This window comes from Pseudophryne corroboree, chromosome 5 (genome assembly GCF_028390025.1).
Source record: "Pseudophryne corroboree isolate aPseCor3 chromosome 5, aPseCor3.hap2, whole genome shotgun sequence".
Taxonomy (NCBI): Eukaryota; Metazoa; Chordata; class Amphibia; order Anura; family Myobatrachidae; genus Pseudophryne; species Pseudophryne corroboree.
In genome coordinates this window covers 847,282,687-847,302,876 of record NC_086448.1, presented here as the reverse complement: position 1 = coordinate 847,302,876, position 20,190 = coordinate 847,282,687, and the positions used below count along the sequence as shown (strand labels likewise).

Here is a 20,190-nt window from a genome sequence, read left to right as displayed (position 1 = left end):
TAGGGGGTTTGCCTGCCAGTGAGTGACTGTATTGCGTTATAGGGGGTTTGCCCGCCAGTGAGTGACTGTATTGCGTTATAGGGGGTTTGCCCGCCAGTGAGTGACTGTATTGCGTTATAGGGGGTTTGCAGTGAGTGACTGTATTGCGTTATAGGGGGTTTGCCCGCCAGTGAGTGATTGTATTGCGTTATAGCAAGTTTGCCCGCCAGTGAGTGACTGTATTGCGTTATAGGGGGTTTGCCCGCCAGTGAGTGACTGTATTGCGTTATAGCGAGTTTGTCCGCCAGTGAGTGACTGTATTGCGTTATAGGGGGTTTGCCCGCCAGTGAGTGACTGTATTGCGTTATAGGGGTTTTGCCCGACAGCGAGAGACTGTAATGCGTTATAGGAGGTCTGCCCGCCAGTGAGTGACTGTATTGCGTTATAGGGGTTTGCCCGCCAGTGAGTGACTATTGCGTTATAGGAGGTTTGCCCGCCAGTGAGTGACTGTATTGCGTTATAGGAGGTTTGCCCGCCAGTGAGTGACTATTGCGTTATAGCGGATTTACCCGCCAGTGAGTGACTGTATTGCGTTATAGGGTTTTGCCCGCCAGCGAGTGACTGTATTGCGTTATAGGAGGCTTGCCCGCCAGTGAGTGACTGTATTGCGTTATAGGAGGTTTGCCCGCCAGTGAGTGACTGTATTGCGTTATAGGAGGTTTGCCCGCCAGTGAGTGACTGTATTGCGTTATAGGGGGTTTGCCTGACAGGGAGTGACTATATTGCATTATCGGGAAGTTTGCCCGCCAGTGTGTGACTGTATTGCGTTATAGCGAGTTTGCCCGCCAGTGAGTGACTGTATTGCGTTATAGGGGGTTTGCCCGCCAGTGAGTGACTGTATTGCGTTATAGGGTTTTGCCCGCCAGTGAGTGACTGTATTGCGTTATAGGAGGTTTGCCCGCCAGTGAGTGACTGTATTGCGTTATAGGAGGTTTGCCCGCCAGTGAGTGACTGTATTGCGTTATAGGGGGTTTGCCCGCCAGTGAGTGACTGTATTGCGTTATAGGAGGTCTGCCCGCCAGTGAGTGATTGTATTGCGTTATAGCAAGTTTGCCCGCCAGTGTGTGACTGTATTGCGTTATAGCGAGTTTGCCCGCCAGTGAGTGACTGTATTGCGTTATAGGGGGTTTGCCCGCCAGTGAGTGACTGCATTGCATTATAGGGGGTTTGCCCGCCAGTGAGTGACTGTATTGCGTTATAGCGGGTTTGCCCACCAGTGAGTGACTATTGCGTTATAGCGGGTTTACCCGCCAGTGAGTGACTGTATTGCGTTATAGGGTTTTGCCCGCCAGTGAGTGACTGTATTGCGTTATAGGAGGTTTGCCCGCCAGTGAGTGACTGTATTGCGTTATAGGGGGTTTGCCCGCCAGTGAGTGACTGTATTGCGGTATTGGAGGTTTGCCCGCCAGTGAGTGACTGTATTGCGTTATAGGGGGTTTGCCCGCCAGTGAGTGACTGTATTGCATTATCGGGGGGTTTGCCTGACAGCGAGTGACTGTATTGCGTTATCGGGGGGTTTGCCCGCCAGTGAGTGACTGTATTGCGTTATCGGGGGGTTTGCCCGCCAGTGAGTGACTGTATTGCGTTATAGCGGGTTTGCCCGCCAGTGAGTGACTGTATTGCGTTATAGGGGCTTTGCCCGACAGCGAGTGACTGTATTGCGTTATAGGGGGTTTGCCCGCCAGTAAGTGACTGTATTGCGTTATAGGGGGTTTGCCTGCCAGTGAGTGACTGTATTGCGTTATAGGGGGTTTGCCCGCCAGTGAGTGACTGTATTGCGTTATAGGGGGTTTGCCCGCCAGTGAGTGACTGTATTGCGTTATAGGGGGTTTGCAGTGAGTGACTGTATTGCGTTATAGGGGGTTTGCCCGCCAGTGAGTGATTGTATTGCGTTATAGCAAGTTTGCCCGCCAGTGAGTGACTGTATTGCGTTATAGGGGGTTTGCCCGCCAGTGAGTGACTGTATTGCGATATAGCGAGTTTGTCCGCCAGTGAGTGACTGTATTGCGTTATAGCGGGTTTGCCCGCCAGTGAGTGACTGTATTGCGTTATAGGGGTTTTGCCCGACAGCGAGAGACTGTAATGCGTTATAGGAGGTCTGCCCGCCAGTGAGTGACTGTATTGCGTTATAGGGGTTTGCCCGCCAGTGAGTGACTATTGCGTTATAGGAGGTTTGCCCGCCAGTGAGTGACTGTATTGCGTTATAGGAGGTTTGCCCGCCAGTGAGTGACTATTGCGTTATAGCGGATTTACCTGCCAGTGAGTGACTGTATTGCGTTATAGGGTTTTGCCCGCCAGCGAGTGACTGTATTGCGTTATAGGAGGCTTGCCCGCCAGTGAGTGACTGTATTGCGTTATAGGAGGTTTGCCCGCCAGTGAGTGACTGTATTGCGTTATAGGAGGTTTGCCCGCCAGTGAGTGACTGTATTGCGTTATAGGGGGTTTGCCTGACAGGGAGTGACTATATTGCATTATCGGGGGGTTTGCCCGCCAGTGAGTGACTGTATTGCGTTATAGCGGGTTTGCCCGCCAGTGAGTGACTGTATTGCGTTATAGGGGTTTTGCCCGACAGCGAGTGACTGTATTGCGTTATAGGGGGTTTGCCCACCAGTGAGTGATTGTATTGCGTTGTAGGGGGTTTGCCCGCCAGTGAGTGACTGTATTGCGTTATAGGGGGTTTGCCCGCCAGTGAGTGACTGTATTGCGTTATAGGGGGTTTGCCCACCAGTGAGTGACTATATTGCGTTATAGGGGGTTTGCCTGACAGCGAGTGACTATATTGCGTTATCGGGGGGTTTGCCCGCCAGTGAGTGACTGTATTGCGTTATAGCGGATTTGCCCGCCAGTGAGTGACTGTATTGCGTTATAGGGGTTTTGCCCGACAGCGAGTGACTGTATTGCATTATAGGGGGTTTGCCCGCCAGTGAGTGACTGTATTGCGTTATAGGGGGTTTGCCCGCCAGTGAGTGACTGTATTGCGTTATAGGGGGTTTGCCCGCCAGTGAGTGACTGTATTGCATTATAGGGGGTTTGCCCGCCAGTGAGTGACTGTATTGCGTTATAGGGGGTTTGCCCGCCAGTGAGTGACTGTATTGCGTTATAGGGGGTTTGCCCGCCAGTGAGTGACTGTATTGCGTTATAGGGGGTTTGCCCGCCAGTGAGTGACTGTATTGCATTATAGGTGGTTTGCCCGCCAGTGAGTGATTGTATTGCGTTATAGGGGGTTTGCCCGCCAGTGAGTGACTGTATTGCGTTATAGGGGGTTTGCCCGCCAGTGAGTGACTGTATTGCGTTATAGGGGGTTTGCCCGCTAGTGAGTGACTGTATTGCGTTATAGGGGGTTTGCCCGCCAGTGAGTGACTGTATTGCGTTATAGGGGGTTTGCCCGCCAGTGAGTGACTGTATTGCGTTATATGGGGTTTGCCCGCCAGTGAGTGACTGTATTGCGTTATAGGGGGTTTGCCTGACAGTGAGTGACTGTATTGCGTTATAGGGGGTTTGCCCGCCAGTGAGTGACTGTATTGCGTTATATGGGGTTTGCCCGCCAGTGAGTGACTGTATTGCGTTATAGGGGGTTTGCCTGACAGTGAGTGACTGTATTGCGTTATAGGGGGTTTGCCCGCCAGTGAGTGACTGTATTGCGTTATATGGGGTTTGCCCGCCAGTGAGTGACTGTATTGCGTTATAGGAGGTTTGCCCGCCAGTGAGTGACTGTATTGCGTTATAGGAGGTTTGCCCGCCAGTGAGTGACTGTATTGCGTTATAGGGGGTTTGCCTGACAGGGAGTGACTATATTGCATTATCGGGGGGTTTGCCCGCCAGTGAGTGACTGTATTGCGTTATAGCGGGTTTGCCCGCCAGTGAGTGACTGTATTGCGTTATAGGGGTTTTGCCCGACAGCGAGTGACTGTATTGCGTTATAGGGGGTTTGCCCACCAGTGAGTGATTGTATTGCGTTGTAGGGGGTTTGCCCGCCAGTGAGTGACTGTATTGCGTTATAGGGGGTTTGCCCGCCAGTGAGTGACTGTATTGCGTTATAGGGGGTTTGCCCACCAGTGAGTGACTATATTGCGTTATAGGGGGTTTGCCTGACAGCGAGTGACTATATTGCGTTATCGGGGGGTTTGCCCGCCAGTGAGTGACTGTATTGCGTTATAGCGGATTTGCCCGCCAGTGAGTGACTGTATTGCGTTATAGGGGTTTTGCCCGACAGCGAGTGACTGTATTGCATTATAGGGGGTTTGCCCGCCAGTGAGTGACTGTATTGCGTTATAGGGGGTTTGCCCGCCAGTGAGTGACTGTATTGCGTTATAGGGGGTTTGCCCGCCAGTGAGTGACTGTATTGCATTATAGGGGGTTTGCCCGCCAGTGAGTGACTGTATTGCGTTATAGGGGGTTTGCCCGCCAGTGAGTGACTGTATTGCGTTATAGGGGGTTTGCCCGCCAGTGAGTGACTGTATTGCGTTATAGGGGGTTTGCCCGCCAGTGAGTGACTGTATTGCATTATAGGTGGTTTGCCCGCCAGTGAGTGATTGTATTGCGTTATAGGGGGTTTGCCCGCCAGTGAGTGACTGTATTGCGTTATAGGGGGTTTGCCCGCCAGTGAGTGACTGTATTGCGTTATAGGGGGTTTGCCCGCTAGTGAGTGACTGTATTGCGTTATAGGGGGTTTGCCCGCCAGTGAGTGACTGTATTGCGTTATAGGGGGTTTGCCCGCCAGTGAGTGACTGTATTGCGTTATATGGGGTTTGCCCGCCAGTGAGTGACTGTATTGCGTTATAGGGGGTTTGCCTGACAGTGAGTGACTGTATTGCGTTATAGGGGGTTTGCCCGCCAGTGAGTGACTGTATTGCGTTATATGGGGTTTGCCCGCCAGTGAGTGACTGTATTGCGTTATAGGGGGTTTGCCTGACAGTGAGTGACTGTATTGCGTTATAGGGGGTTTGCCCGCCAGTGAGTGACTGTATTGCGTTATATGGGGTTTGCCCGCCAGTGAGTGACTGTATTGCGTTATAGGGGGTTTGCCTGACAGTGAGTGACTGTATTGCGTTATAGGAGGTTTGCCCGCCAGTGAGTGACTGTATTGCGTTATAGGGGGTTTGCCTGACAGGGAGTGACTATATTGCATTATCGGGGGGTTTGCCCGCCAGTGAGTGACTGTATTGCGTTATAGCGGGTTTGCCCGCCAGTGAGTGACTGTATTGCGTTATAGGGGTTTTGCCCGACAGCGAGTGACTGTATTGCGTTATAGGGGGTTTGCCCACCAGTGAGTGATTGTATTGCGTTGTAGGGGGTTTGCCCGCCAGTGAGTGACTGTATTGCGTTATAGGGGGTTTGCCCGCCAGTGAGTGACTGTATTGCGTTATAGGGGGTTTGCCCACCAGTGAGTGACTATATTGCGTTATAGGGGGTTTGCCTGACAGCGAGTGACTATATTGCGTTATCGGGGGGTTTGCCCGCCAGTGAGTGACTGTATTGCGTTATAGCGGATTTGCCCGCCAGTGAGTGACTGTATTGCGTTATAGGGGTTTTGCCCGACAGCGAGTGACTGTATTGCATTATAGGGGGTTTGCCCGCCAGTGAGTGACTGTATTGCGTTATAGGGGGTTTGCCCGCCAGTGAGTGACTGTATTGCGTTATAGGGGGTTTGCCCGCCAGTGAGTGACTGTATTGCATTATAGGGGGTTTGCCCGCCAGTGAGTGACTGTATTGCGTTATAGGGGGTTTGCCCGCCAGTGAGTGACTGTATTGCGTTATAGGGGGTTTGCCCGCCAGTGAGTGACTGTATTGCGTTATAGGGGGTTTGCCCGCCAGTGAGTGACTGTATTGCATTATAGGTGGTTTGCCCGCCAGTGAGTGATTGTATTGCGTTATAGGGGGTTTGCCCGCCAGTGAGTGACTGTATTGCGTTATAGGGGGTTTGCCCGCCAGTGAGTGACTGTATTGCGTTATAGGGGGTTTGCCCGCTAGTGAGTGACTGTATTGCGTTATAGGGGGTTTGCCCGCCAGTGAGTGACTGTATTGCGTTATAGGGGGTTTGCCCGCCAGTGAGTGACTGTATTGCGTTATATGGGGTTTGCCCGCCAGTGAGTGACTGTATTGCGTTATAGGGGGTTTGCCTGACAGTGAGTGACTGTATTGCGTTATAGGGGGTTTGCCCGCCAGTGAGTGACTGTATTGCGTTATATGGGGTTTGCCCGCCAGTGAGTGACTGTATTGCGTTATAGGGGGTTTGCCTGACAGTGAGTGACTGTATTGCGTTATAGGGGGTTTGCCCGCCAGTGAGTGACTGTATTGCGTTATATGGGGTTTGCCCGCCAGTGAGTGACTGTATTGCGTTATAGGGGGTTGGGAGTTCGGACAATAAACTCTTCTCTATCTGGTTATAGGAACGTTCCAGACGATGTGTGTCACAGTCAGGCAGAACATGTAGGGAACACGTCTAGGACACGGCAGTGTGTATATGTAGACTGATCCTTGTCCATCATCATGTTATTGTTCTGCAGCTGTAAATGGGAACTGGTCGCAATGGACGCCCTGGAGCGACTGTTCATCCACGTGCGGAGGAGGGTTCCAGAACCGCTACAGATTCTGCACAGAACCCGCTCCCTCGGGAGGCGGTTCACCCTGTGAGGGTCCAGACCGGGAGGAGGAACCCTGTAATCTGGAGCACTGTCCTGGTGAGAGAGCACCACAAACACCGTGCATTCCCCTCTGTGTGTGTGTGTGTGTGTGTGTGTGTGTGTGTGTGTGTGTGTGTGTGTGTACTGAGACCTGTGTGTGTGTGTGTGTGTGTGTGTGTGTGTGTGTGTACTGAGACCTGTGTGTGTGTGTGTGTGTGTGTGTGTGTGTGTACTGAGACCTGTGTGTGTGTATACTGAGACCTGTGTGTGTGTGTGTGTGTGTGTATACTGAGACGTGTGTGTGTGTGTGTGTGTGTGTGTGTGTGTATACTGAGACGTGTATGTGTGTGTGTGTGTGTGTGTATGTGTGTGTGTGTGTGTGTGTGTGTATACTGAGACCTGTGTGTGTGTGTATACTGAGACGTGTGTGTGTGTGTGTGTGTGTGTATACTGAGACGTGTGTGTGTATACTGAGACGTGTGTGTGTGTGTGTGTGTGTGTGTGTATACTGAGACGTGTATGTGTGTGTGTGTGTGTGTGTGTGTATACTGAGACGTGTGTGTGTGTGTGTGTGTGTGTGTATACTGAGACGTGTGTGTGTGTGTGTGTGTGTGTGTGCATACTGAGACGTGTGTGTGTGTGTGTGTGTGTGTGTGTGTGTGTGTGTGTGTGTGTGTATACTGAGACGTGTGTGTGTGTATATACCGAGACCTGTGTGTGTGGGGGTACTGAGACCTGTGTGTGTGTGTGTGTGTGTAGGGATACTGAGACCTGTGTGTGTGTATACTGAGACCTGTGTGTGTGTGTGTGTGTGTATACTGAGACCTGTGTGTGTGTGTGTGTGTGTATACTGAGACGTGTGTGTGTGTGTATATACCGAGACCTGTGTGTGTGTACTGAGACCTGTGTGTGTGTGTGTGTGTGTGTGTGTGTACTGAGACCTGTGTGTGTGTATACTGAGACCTGTGTGTGTGTGTGTGTGTGTGTGTGTATACTGAGACGTGTGTGTGTGTGTGTGTGTGTGTGTGTATACTGAGACGTGTGTGTGTGTGTGTGTGTGTGTGTGTGTGTGTGTGTGTGTGTGTGTGTGTGTTTATACTGAGACCTGTGTGCAGTGCCGTAACTAGCCATTTTAGCGCTGTGTGCAAGAAACGACAGTGGCGCCCCCCCCCCCCCCCCCCATGTAAGACAGGGGCAGTGCGCGCCGCAGGCGCGCGCAAAATTTATAGGGGCGTGGCTTCACGGGGAAGGGGCGTGGCCACAAAATAACAGCAATTCATACTACGGTGCACAGTAGTCTACATTATTCAAATTACGCTGCACAGTAGCGCCACTACACCAGGTAGAGCCCCTTTTATACATTACAGCAGACAGCGTCCCCCTTTTTACACATTGCAGCAGCCAGTCCCCCTTTTTACACATTGCAGCAGCCAGTCCCCCTCTTTACACATTGCGGCAGCCAGGACCCCTTTTTATACATTGTGGCAGCCAGTCCCCCTTTTTACACATTGCGGCAGCCAGGACCCCATTTTACACATTGCGGCAGCCAGGACCCCCCCTTTTTACACATTACGGCAGCCAGTCCCCCTCTTTACACATTGCGGCAGCCAGGACCCCTTTTTACACATTGCGGCAGCCAGGACCCCCCCTTTTTACACATTACAGCAGCCAGTCCCCCTCTTTACACATTGCGGCAGCCAGGCCCCCTCTTTACACATTGCGGCAGCCAGGCCCCCTCTTTACACATTGCGGCAGCCAGGCCCCCTCTTTACACATTGCGGCAGCCAGGCCCCCTCTTTACACATTGCGGCAGCCAGTCCCCCTTTTTAAACATTGCGGCAGCCAGACCCCCTTTTTATACATTGTGGCAGCCAGTCCCCCTTTTTACACATTGCGGCAGCCAGGACCCCATTTTACACATTGCGGCAGCCAGTCCCCCTTTTCACACATTGTGGCAGCCAGGACCCCATTTTACACATTGCGGCAGCCAGGACCCCCCCTTTTTACACATTACGGCAGCCAGTCCCCCTCTTTACACATTGCGGCAGCCAGGCCCCCTCTTTACACATTGCGGCAGCCAGGCACCCTTTTTACACATTGCGGCAGCCAGACCCCCTTTTTATACATTGTGGCAGCCAGGACCCCATTTTACACATTGCGGCAGCCAGTCCCCCTTTTTATACATTGTGGCAGCCAGGACCCCATTTTACACATTGCGGCAGCCAGTCCCCCTTTTTACACATTGCGGCAGCCAGGACCCCATTTTACACATTGCGGCAGCCAGTCCCCCCCTTTTTACACATTACGGCAGCCAGTCCCCCTTTTTATACATTGTGGCAGCCAGGACCCCATTTTACACATTGCGGCAGCCAGTCCCCCCCTTTTTACACATTACGGCAGCCAGTCCCCCCCTTTTTACACATTACGGCAGCCAGTCCCCCTTTTTACACATTGCGGCAGCCAGTCCCCCTTTTTACACATTGCGGCAGCCAGGACCCCATTTTACACATTGCGGCAGCCAGTCCCCCCCTTTTTACACATTACGGCAGCCAGTCCCCCTTTTTATACATTGTGGCAGCCAGGACCCCATTTTACACATTGCGGCAGCCAGTCCCCCCCTTTTTACACATTGCGGCAGCCAGACCCCCTTTTTATACATTGCGGCAGCCAGGACCCCATTTTACACATTGCGGCAGCCAGTCCCCCTTTTTACACATTGCGGCAGCCAGGACCCCATTTTACACATTGCGGCAGCCAGTCCCCCTTTTTACACATTGCGGCAGCCAGGACCCCATTTTACACATTGCGGCAGCCAGTCCCCCTTTTTACACATTGCGGCAGCCAGGACCCCATTTTACACATTGCGGCAGCCAGTCCCCCTTTTTACACATTGCGGCAGCCAGGACCCCATTTTACACATAACGGCAGCCAGGCCCCCTTTTTACACATTGCGGCAGCCAGACCCCCTTTTTATACATTGCGGCAGCCAGGACCCCATTTTACACATTGCAGCAGCCAGACCCCCTTTTTATACATTGCGGCAGCCAGGGCCCCTTTTTACACATTGCGGCAGACGGTGTCCCCCTGAGAGAGAGAGAGAGAGAGAAAGAGAGAGAGAGAGAGAGACATACTTACCTTCTCCCCGCTGACAGGCTCCTCGTGCAGCTCCCTCGGTGCAGGCTGTGTGAGGTGAGAAGGAGGAGGAGGGAGGGGGAGCAGGGAGCCGCAGCAGCGCTATTTGATTGGTAGTAAGCGCCGCTGCAGCATCCCCCTCTCCTTCTGTATTGGTTGCCTGGCGCTGCTGTGGATGCTGGGATGAAGGAACCGCATCCCAGCATCCATAGCAGCGCCGGGCAGCCAATACAGAAGGAGAGGGGGATGCTGCAGCGGCGCTTACTACCAATCAAATAGCGCTGCTGCGGCTCCCTGCTTCCCCTCCCTCCTCCTCCTTGAACCCGGCGCTGGTCTCTCTCCTCCAGCGCGGCGCACGGCGCACACAGAGGCGGCATGTATGGAGTCAATTTGACTCATTACATGCCGCTGGCCGTTGCGCCCCCAGGGCAACTGCGCTGTGTGCCAAGCCCCCTTGGCACACACGTAGTTACGGCCCTGCCTGTGTGTGTGTGTGTGTGTGTGTGTGTGTGTGTGTGTGTGTGTGTTTATACTGAGACCTGTGGGGGTGCTGAGACCTGTGTGTGTGGGTACTGAGACCTCTATGTGTGTGTGTGTGTGTGTGTGTGTGTGTGTGTATACTGAGACCTGTGTGTGTGTGTGTTTATACTGAGACCTGTGGGGGTACTGAGACGTGTGTGTGTGTGTGTGTGTGTGTGTGTGTGTGTGTGTGTGTGTGTGTGTGTGTGGGTAATGAGACCTGTGTGTGTGTGTGGGTACTGAGATCTGTGTGTGTGAGTACTGAGGTCTGTGTGTGTGAGTACTGAGATCTGTGTGTGTGTGAGTACTGAGATCTGTGTGTGTGAGTACTGAGGTCTGTGTGTGTGTGAGTACTGAGATCTGTGTGTGTGAGTACTGAGGTCTGTGTGTGTGAGTACTGAGGTCTGTGTGTGGGGGGTACTGAGGTCTGTGTGTGTGAGTACTGAGGTCTGTGTGTGTGAGTACTGAGGTCTGTGTGTGTGAGTACTGAGGTCTGTGTGTGTGTGAGTACTGAGGCTGTGTGTGTGAGTACTGAGGTCTGTGTGTGTGAGTACTGAGATCTGTGTGTGTGAGTACTGAGATCTGTGTGTGTGTGAGTACTGAGGTCTATGTGTGTGAGTACTGAGGTCTGTGTGTGTGAGTACTGAGATCTGTGTGTGTGAGTACTGAGATCTGTGTGTGTGTGAGTACTGAGGTCTGTGTGTGTGAGTACTGAGGTCTATGTGTGTGAGTACTGAGGTCTGTGTGTGTGAGTACTGAGGTCTGTGTGTGTGTGTGTGTGTGTGTGTGTGTCTGTGTGTGTGAGTACTGAGGTCTGTGTGTGTGAGTACTGAGGTGTGTGTGAGTACTGAGGTCTGTGTGTGTGTGAGTACTGAGGTCTGTGTGTGTGTGAGTACTGAGGTCTGTGTGTGTGAGTACTGAGGTCTGTGTGTGTGAGTACTGAGGTCTGTGTGTGTGAGTACTGAGGTCTGTATATGTGAGTACTGAGATCTGTGTGTGTGGGGGGTACTGAGGTCTGTGTGTGTGAGTACTGAGGTCTGTGTGTGTGAGTACTGAGGTCTGTGTGTGTGAGTACTGAGATCTGTGTGTGTGTGAGTACTGAGGTCTGTGTGTGTGTGAGTACTGAGGTCTGTGTGTGTGAGTACTGAGGTCTGTGTGTGTGTGTGTGTGTGTGTGTGTGTGTGTGTGAGTACTGAGGTCTGTGTGTGTGTGAGTACTGAGATCTGTGTGTGTGAGTACTGAGGTCTGTGTGTGTGAGTACTGAGGTCTGTGTGTGTGAGTACTGAGGTCTGTGTGTGTGAGTACTGAGGTCTGTGTGTGTGAGTACTGAGACCTGTGTGTGTGTGGGGGGTACTGAGGTCTGTGTGTGTGAGTACTGAGGTCTATGTGTGTGTGTGAGTACTGAGGTCTATATGTGTGAGTACTGAGATCTGTGTGTGTGTGTGGGGGGTACTGAGGTCTGTGTGTGTGAGTACTGAGGTCTATGTGTGTGAGTACTGAGATCTGTGTGTGTGTGTGAGTACTGAGGTCCGTGTGTGTGAGTACTGAGGTCCGTGTGTGTGAGTACTGAGATCTGTGTGTGTGAGTACTGAGGTCCGTGTGTGTGAGTACTGAGGTCTGTGTGTGTGAGTACTGAGATCTGTGTGTGTGAGTACTGAGGTCTGTGTGTGTGTGAGTACTGAGGTCTGTGTGTGTGAGTACTGAGGTCTGTGTGTGTGAGTACTGAGGTCTGTGTGTGTGAGTACTGAGATCTGTGTGTGTGAGTACTGAGGTCTGTGTGTGTGTGAGTACTGAGGTCTGTGTGTGTGAGTACTGAGGTCTGTGTGTGTGAGTACTGAGGTCTGTGTGTGGGGGGTACTGAGGTCTGTGTGTGTGAGTACTGAGGTCTGTGTGTGTGAGTACTGAGGTCTGTGTGTGTGAGTACTGAGGTCTGTGTGTGTGTGAGTACTGAGGCTGTGTGTGTGAGTACTGAGGTCTGTGTGTGTGAGTACTGAGATCTGTGTGTGTGAGTACTGAGATCTGTGTGTGTGTGAGTACTGAGGTCTATGTGTGTGAGTACTGAGGTCTGTGTGTGTGAGTACTGAGATCTGTGTGTGTGAGTACTGAGATCTGTGTGTGTGTGAGTACTGAGGTCTGTGTGTGTGAGTACTGAGGTCTATGTGTGTGAGTACTGAGGTCTGTGTGTGTGAGTACTGAGGTCTGTGTGTGTGTGTGTGTGTGTGTGTGTGTGAGTACTGAGGTCTGTGTGTGTGAGTACTGAGGTGTGTGTGAGTACTGAGGTCTGTGTGTGTGTGAGTACTGAGGTCTGTGTGTGTGTGAGTACTGAGGTCTGTGTGTGTGAGTACTGAGGTCTGTGTGTGTGAGTACTGAGGTCTGTGTGTGTGAGTACTGAGGTCTGTATATGTGAGTACTGAGATCTGTGTGTGTGGGGGGTACTGAGGTCTGTGTGTGTGAGTACTGAGGTCTGTGTGTGTGAGTACTGAGGTCTGTGTGTGTGAGTACTGAGATCTGTGTGTGTGTGAGTACTGAGGTCTGTGTGTGTGTGAGTACTGAGGTCTGTGTGTGTGAGTACTGAGGTCTGTGTGTGTGTGTGTGTGAGTACTGAGGTCTGTGTGTGTGTGAGTACTGAGATCTGTGTGTGTGAGTACTGAGGTCTGTGTGTGTGAGTACTGAGGTCTGTGTGTGTGAGTACTGAGGTCTGTGTGTGTGAGTACTGAGGTCTGTGTGTGTGAGTACTGAGACCTGTGTGTGTGTGGGGGGTACTGAGGTCTGTGTGTGTGAGTACTGAGGTCTATGTGTGTGTGTGAGTACTGAGGTCTATATGTGTGAGTACTGAGATCTGTGTGTGTGTGTGGGGGGTACTGAGGTCTGTGTGTGTGAGTACTGAGGTCTATGTGTGTGAGTACTGAGATCTGTGTGTGTGTGTGTGTGTGTGTGTGTGTGTGTGTGTGAGTACTGAGGTCCGTGTGTGTGAGTACTGAGGTCCGTGTGTGTGAGTACTGAGATCTGTGTGTGTGAGTACTGAGGTCCGTGTGTGTGAGTACTGAGGTCTGTGTGTGTGAGTACTGAGATCTGTGTGTGTGAGTACTGAGGTCTGTGTGTGTGTGAGTACTGAGGTCTGTGTGTGTGAGTACTGAGGTCTGTGTGTGTGAGTACTGAGGTCTGTGTGTGTGAGTACTGAGATCTGTGTGTGTGAGTACTGAGGTCTGTGTGTGTGTGAGTACTGAGGTCTGTGTGTGTGAGTACTGAGGTCTGTGTGTGTGAGTACTGAGGTCTGTGTGTGGGGGGTACTGAGGTCTGTGTGTGTGAGTACTGAGGTCTGTGTGTATGGGTACTGAGATCTGACTGTGCGGGTATTGGGGCTAGATGTATGAGGACACATCTGTATTTCTTATTCCACATATTGGAGTCTCATTTCTGCCCTGTTCTGAAATCCTCAGAGGGAAATGATGGATTTTCTTCCTCAGCAAATGTCTAATACACATACACACAGCAGCTGCCTCTGGGGGTGAACAACACAGAGCAGATTATTAGGAACCTTTGCTGCTTCTTCTCCTACTCATTCTTGTTCTATACTCCTTCATCTTCCTCTTCTCCTCCTACTTCTTCTCTTCCTCTATCAACTTCTTCTAATCTTCGTACTCCCCTTTCTTGTTGTGCTTCTTCTTGTCCTCCTTCTTCTCCTTCTTGTCCATGTCTGTCTTCTCCTCCTCCTTGTTCTTATGATCCTCCTTCTTGTTCTGTATGTCGTCATTCTCCTTCTCCTTGTTCGTCTTCTCTTTATTCTTCTTTATATTGTCCTTCTTGTCCTTCCTGCCCTCCCTCTCCTCCTTCTCTTCCTTATTGTTCTTCTTGTCTTTCTTCTCCTTCTTGTTCTGTTTGTCCTCATTCTTCTACCCCTTTGTTGTTCTTATCTTTATTATCCTTCTTGTTCTTCTTGTCCTCCTTTTTTTACTTTCCTTCTTGTCCTCCTTCTCTTCTTTCTTATTCTTCTTGTCTTTATTCGCCTACTTCTTGTTGTGTTTGTCCTCATTCTTCTCTTCTTGTCTTTATTATCCTTCTTGTTCTTCTTGTCCTTTTTTTAATCTTCATTCTTGTTCTTACTGTCCTCCTTCTTGTTCTTCTGCTCTTTGTTCTCCTCCTTCTTCTGTTTGTCCTCGTTCTCCTTGTACTTATTATATTTCTTGTTCTTCTTGTCCCCATTTTTATTTTCCTTTTTGTTGTTCTTGTCTTCCTTTTCTTCCTTCTTGTTCTTATCTTTCTTCTCCCCCTTCTTGTTATGTTTATCATCATTCTTCTCCTACATGTTCTTGTCTTTATGAGAGGCAGTCAATTGACCGCTGGTCAGGATCCCAGCTGTCAGGATACCAACGCCGAATCCTGACACCAGGTGAAATACCGGCGGTCGGAATCCCGAATGCTGGCCACAAACCCCACTTGGGTGGTGGTCCACGCCACCACCCCAGGGGGAATAGAACCCTGTGGTGACCGAAAGTTGCCACAGGGCCCGTAGCGTGGCAAGTGCAGCGAGCCCGCGAGTAGACACACTGCGCTCGCCGTTGGGATCCCGGCGTAAGTCTCCTGACCGCCGAGATATCATACTGATCCCGTCTTTATTATCCTTCTTTTTCTACTTGTCCTCTTTTTTTTTAATCTTCCTTCTTTTTCTGTTTGTCCTCCTTCTTGATCTTCTTGTCTTTATTCTCCTCCTTCTTGTTCTGTTTGTCCTCATTCTTCAGTTCCTTGTTCTTCTTGTCCTTTTTTTTTATCTTCCTTCTTGTTCTTTTCCTTCTGGTCCTCCTTCTCTTCCTTCTTGTTCTTATTGTCCTCTTTTTCTTCCTACTTGTTCTTCTTGTTATGTTTGTCCTCATACTTCTCCTACATGTTCTTCTTGTCTTTATTATCATTCTTGTTCTTCTTGCCTTCTTTTTTTATCTTTCTTCTTGTTCTTATTTTCCTCCTTCTTGTTCTTCTTGTTATGTTTGTCCTCATTCTTCTCCTACTTGTTCTTCTTGTCTTTATTATCATTCTTGTTCTTTTTGTCCTTTTTTTATCTTTCTTCTTGTTCTTATTTTCCTCCTTCTTGTTCTTCTTGTCTTTGTTCTTCTCCTTCTTGGCCTGTTTGTCCTCATTCTTCTGTTCCTTATTCTTCTTGTTCTCTTTTTTTATCTTCCTTCTTGTTGTTCTTGTCCTTTTGGTCCTCCTCCTCTTTCTTTTTGTCCTCCTTTTCCTCCTACTTGTTCTTCTTGTCCTCCTTCTTGTTCTGTTTCTCGTCATCCTTCTGCTACTTTTTCTTCTTGTGCAGAAGACACCTTGCTGCTTGATAAACAGCCTGAGCCCTGTAATAAGATTATGTGGTCTCCTCTTACCCTGACTCACATGGTCTGTTCCTTATCTCTATTCCAGAAAGTGGGAGCTGGAGTGCGTGGAGTAGCTGGATGGACTGTACCAAGAGCTGCGGAGAGGGGGTGAGATCACGCCAGCGAACGTGTAACAATCCATCACCCCTCGGAGACGGAGATTACTGTGAGGGTCCTAGCACTGAGATGGAGTCATGCCAGCTTGTGTCATGCCCAGGTGAGGACAGACGAGAGGGTAGACTAGCTGTGACATGCCATCCATACAGACACTGAGGGGCCTCATTTAAGTTTGTTAGCAAACAAAAAAGCACACTAAAAGCACACAAAACCATGTGCAGTGCAGGTGGGGCAGATGTAACATGTGCAGAGAGAGTTAGATTTGGGTGGGGTGTATTCAACATGAAATCTAAATTGCAGTGTAAAAATAAAGCAGTGAGTATTTACCCTGCACAGAAACACTATAACCCACCCAAACCTAACTCTCTCTGCACATGTTATATCTGCCCCACCTGCAGTGCAGCATGTTTTTTTTGGTTTGCTAACAATCCTGAATAACCCCCAGTGTGGGGTCCAGGGAATGATAAAGTGGGAACATAGCTGAGAGTTACAGTGTAACGTGTACCACAGGGGAGAACTGTCAGGTCACCTTTCCCGGAGTTATAGAACTCCTGCAGGAATAAGGTTTTTGCTTCTCTTCTTCCAGAGACAAACTGCTCGGCCATCAGGAACTCCACCTACAGCAGCTGTGGGCCGGCGTGTCCCAGGTCATGTGATGATGTCGCGTTACATCAGGTGACATTATACAGCATAACCGTTACATTGTAGTTACATTATTATTGGATTTATTTTATCATTACATTTCCTTTACATTGTAGTTCTATTAGTTACATTATATTTCTCTAACGTCCTAAGTGGATGCTGGGACTCCGTAAGGACCATGGGGAATAGCGGCTCCGCAGGAGACTGGGCACAAAAGTAAAAGCTTGAACTAGCTGGTGTGCACTGGCTCCTCCCCCTATGACCCTCCTCCAAGCCTCAGTTAGATTCTTGTGCCCGAACGAGAAGGGTGCATGCTAGGTGGCTCTCCTGAGCTGCTTAGAGTAAAAGTTTATTTTAGGTTTTTTATTTTCAGTGAGTCCTGCTGGCAACAGGCTCACTGCATCGTGGGACTAAGGGGAGAAGAAGCGAACTCACCTGCGTGCAGAGTGGATTGGGCTTCTTAGGCTACTGGACATTAGCTCCAGAGGGACGATCACAGGTTCAGCCTGGATGGGTCCCGGAGCCGCGCCGCCGGCCCCCTTACAGAGCCAGAAGAACGAAGAGGTCCGGTGAAATCGGCGGCAGAAGACGTTCCTGTCTTCAACTAAGGTAGCGCACAGCACTGCAGCTGTGCGCCATTGCTCTCAGCACACTTCACACTCCGGTCACTGAGGGTGCAGGGCGCTGGGGGGGAGCGCCCTGAGACGCAATAAAAACTGAAATACCTTAGGATGGCAAAAGAAATACATCACATATAGCTCCTGGGCTATATGGATGTATTTAACCCCTGCCAGTTTTCCAGAAAAAAGCGGGAGATAAGGCCGTCGTGAAGGGGCGGAGCCTATCTCCTCAGCACACAAGCGCCATTTTCCCTCACAGTTCCGCTGGAAGGACGGCTCCCTGACTCTCCCCTGCAGTCCCTACAGAATCAGGGTAAAAACGAGAGAGGGGGGGCACTATTGGCAGCTAAATTATAAACAGCAGCTATAAAAGGGAGTAACACTTATATAAGGTTATCCCTATATATATATATATATATATATATATAGCGCTCTGGTGTGTGCTGGCAAACTCTCCCTCTGTCTCCCCAAAGGGCTAGTGGGGTCCTGTCCTCTATCAGAGCATTCCCTTTGTGTGTGCTGGGTGTCGGTACGATTGTGTCGACATGTATGAGGAGGAAAATGATGTGGAAGCAGAGCAATTGCCTGTGTTAGTGATGTCACCCCCTAGGGAGTCGACACCTGACTGGATGGTTGTATTTAAAGAACTACGTGACAATGTCAGCACTTTACAAAAAACTGTTGACGACATGAGACAGCCGACAAATCAATTAGTGCCTGTCCAGGCGTCTCAGACACCGTCAGGGGCGATAAAACGCCCGTTACCTCAGTGGGTCGACACAGACCCAGACACAGATACTGAGTCCAGTGTCGACGGTGAGGAGACAAACGTAATGTCCAGTAGGGCCACACGTTACATGATCACGGCAATGAAGGAGGCATTGAACATTTCTGACACTACAAGTACCACAAAGAAGGGTATTATGTGGGGAGTAAAAAAACTACCAGTAGCTTTTCCTGAGTCAGATGAATTAAATGAGGTGTGTGATAAAGCGTGGGGTTCCCCCGATAAAAAAGTGCTAATTTCTAATAAATTATTGGCACTATACCCTTTCCCGCCAGAGGTTAGGGCGCGTTGGGAAACACCCCCTAGAGTAGATAAAGCGCTCACACGTTTATCTAAACAAGTAGCGTTACCGTCTCCTGATACGGCCGCCCTCAAAGAACCAGCGGATAGAAGGCTGAAAAATATCCTGAAGGGTATATACACACATACTGGTGTTATACTGCGACCAGCAATCGCCTCAGCCTGGATGTGCAGTGCTGGAGTGGCGTGGTCGGATTCCCTGACTGAAAATATTGATACCCTGGATAGGGACAGTATATTACTAACTATAGAGCATTTGAAGGATGCATTACTATATATGCGTGATGCACAGAGGGATATTTGCACCCTGGCATCAAGAGTGAGTGCTATGTCCATTTCTGCCAGAAGAGCGTTATGGACGCGACAGTGGTCAGGGGATGCGGATTCCAAACGACATATGGAAGTATTGCCGTATAAAGGGGAGGAGTTATTTGGGGCCGGTCTATCGGACCTGGTGGCCACGGCAACGGCCGGAAAGTCCACCTTTTTACCCCAGGTCACCTCTCAGCAGAAAAAGACACCGTCTTTTCAAACTCAGTCCTTTCGTTCCCATAAGTACAAGCGGGCAAAAGGCCACTCATTTCTGCCCCGGGGCAGAGGAAGAGGAAAAAGACTGCACCAGGCAGCCTCTTCCCAGGAGCAGAAGCCCTCCTCTGCTTCTGCCAAGTCTTCAGCATGACGCTGGGGCTTTACAAGCGGACTCGGACACGGTGGGGGCCCGTCTCAAAAATTTCAACGCGCAGTGGGCTCACTCGCAAGTGGACCCCTGGATTCTGCAGGTAGTATCACAGGGGTACAAACTGGAATTCGAGACGTCTCCCCCTCGCCGGTTCCTGAAGTCTGCTCTACCAAAGTCTCCCTCCGACAGGGAGGCAGTTTTGGAAGCCATTCACAAGCTGTATTCCCAGCAGGTGATAATCAAGGTACCTCTCCTACAACAGGGAAAGGGGTATTATTCCACGCTGTTTGTGGTACCGAAGCCGGACGGCTCGGTGAGACCAATTTTAAATCTAAAATCCTTGAACACTTACATAAAGAGGTTCAAATTCAAGATGGAGTCACTCAGAGCAGTGATAGCAAACCTGGAAGAAGGGGACTATATGGTGTCTCTGGACATCAAAGATGCTTATCTCCACGTCCCAATCTACCCTTCTCACCAAGGGTATCTCAGGTTTGTAGTACAAAACTGTCATTATCAGTTTCAGACGCTGCCGTTTGGGTTGTCCACGGCACCTCGGGTCTTTACCAAGGTAATGGCCGAAATGATGATTCTTCTTCGAAGAAAAGGCGTTTTAATTATCCCTTACTTGGACGATCTCCTGATAAGGGCAAGGTCCAGGGAACAGTTAGAAGTCGGAGTAGCACTATCTCAGTTAGTATTACGTCAGCACGGGTGGATTCTAAATATTCCAAAATCGCAGCTGATTCCAACAACACGTCTCCTGTTCCTAGGAATGATTCTGGACACAGTCCAGAAAAAGGTGTTTCTCCCAGAGGAGAAGGCCAGGGAGTTATCCGAGCTAGTCAGGAATCTCCTAAAACCAGGCCAGGTGTCAGTGCATCAGTGCACGAGGGTCCTGGGAAAAATGGTGGCTTCTTACGAAGCGATTCCATTCGGAAGATTCCATGCAAGAACGTTTCAGTGGGATCTTCTGGACAAATGGTCCGGATCGCATCTTCAGATGCATCAGCGGATAACCCTGTCGCCAAGGACAAGGGTGTCTCTTCTGTGGTGGCTGCAGAGTGCTCATCTACTAGAGGGCCGCAGATTCGGCATTCAGGATTGGATCCTGGTAACCACGGATGCCAGCCTGAGAGGCTGGGGAGCAGTCACACAGGGACGAAATTTCCAGGGCTTGTGGTCAAGCATGGAAACATCTCTTCATATAAACATTCTGGAACTAAGGGCCATTTACAATGCCCTAAGTCAAGCAAAACCCCTGCTTCAGGGTCAGGCGGTATTGATCCAATCGGACAACATCACGTCAGTCGCCCACGTAAACAGACAGGGCGGCACGAGAAGCAGGAGGGCGATGGCAGAAGCTGCAAGG

General features: G+C 50.3%; 1 protein-coding gene across 1 annotated transcript in view; it reads left to right on the top strand.

The window, feature by feature from the left end:
• Positions 1-20,190, top strand: part of LOC134929706 (SCO-spondin-like) — a 583,357-nt gene that overhangs the window by 300,411 nt on the left and 262,756 nt on the right. Inside the window, exons 65-67 of the mRNA XM_063925285.1 lie at positions 6,546-6,719; positions 15,720-15,890; positions 16,377-16,465. Coding sequence (XP_063781355.1) covers positions 6,546-6,719; positions 15,720-15,890; positions 16,377-16,465 — 434 coding nt within the window. The remainder of the gene's footprint in view (positions 1-6,545; positions 6,720-15,719; positions 15,891-16,376; positions 16,466-20,190) is intronic.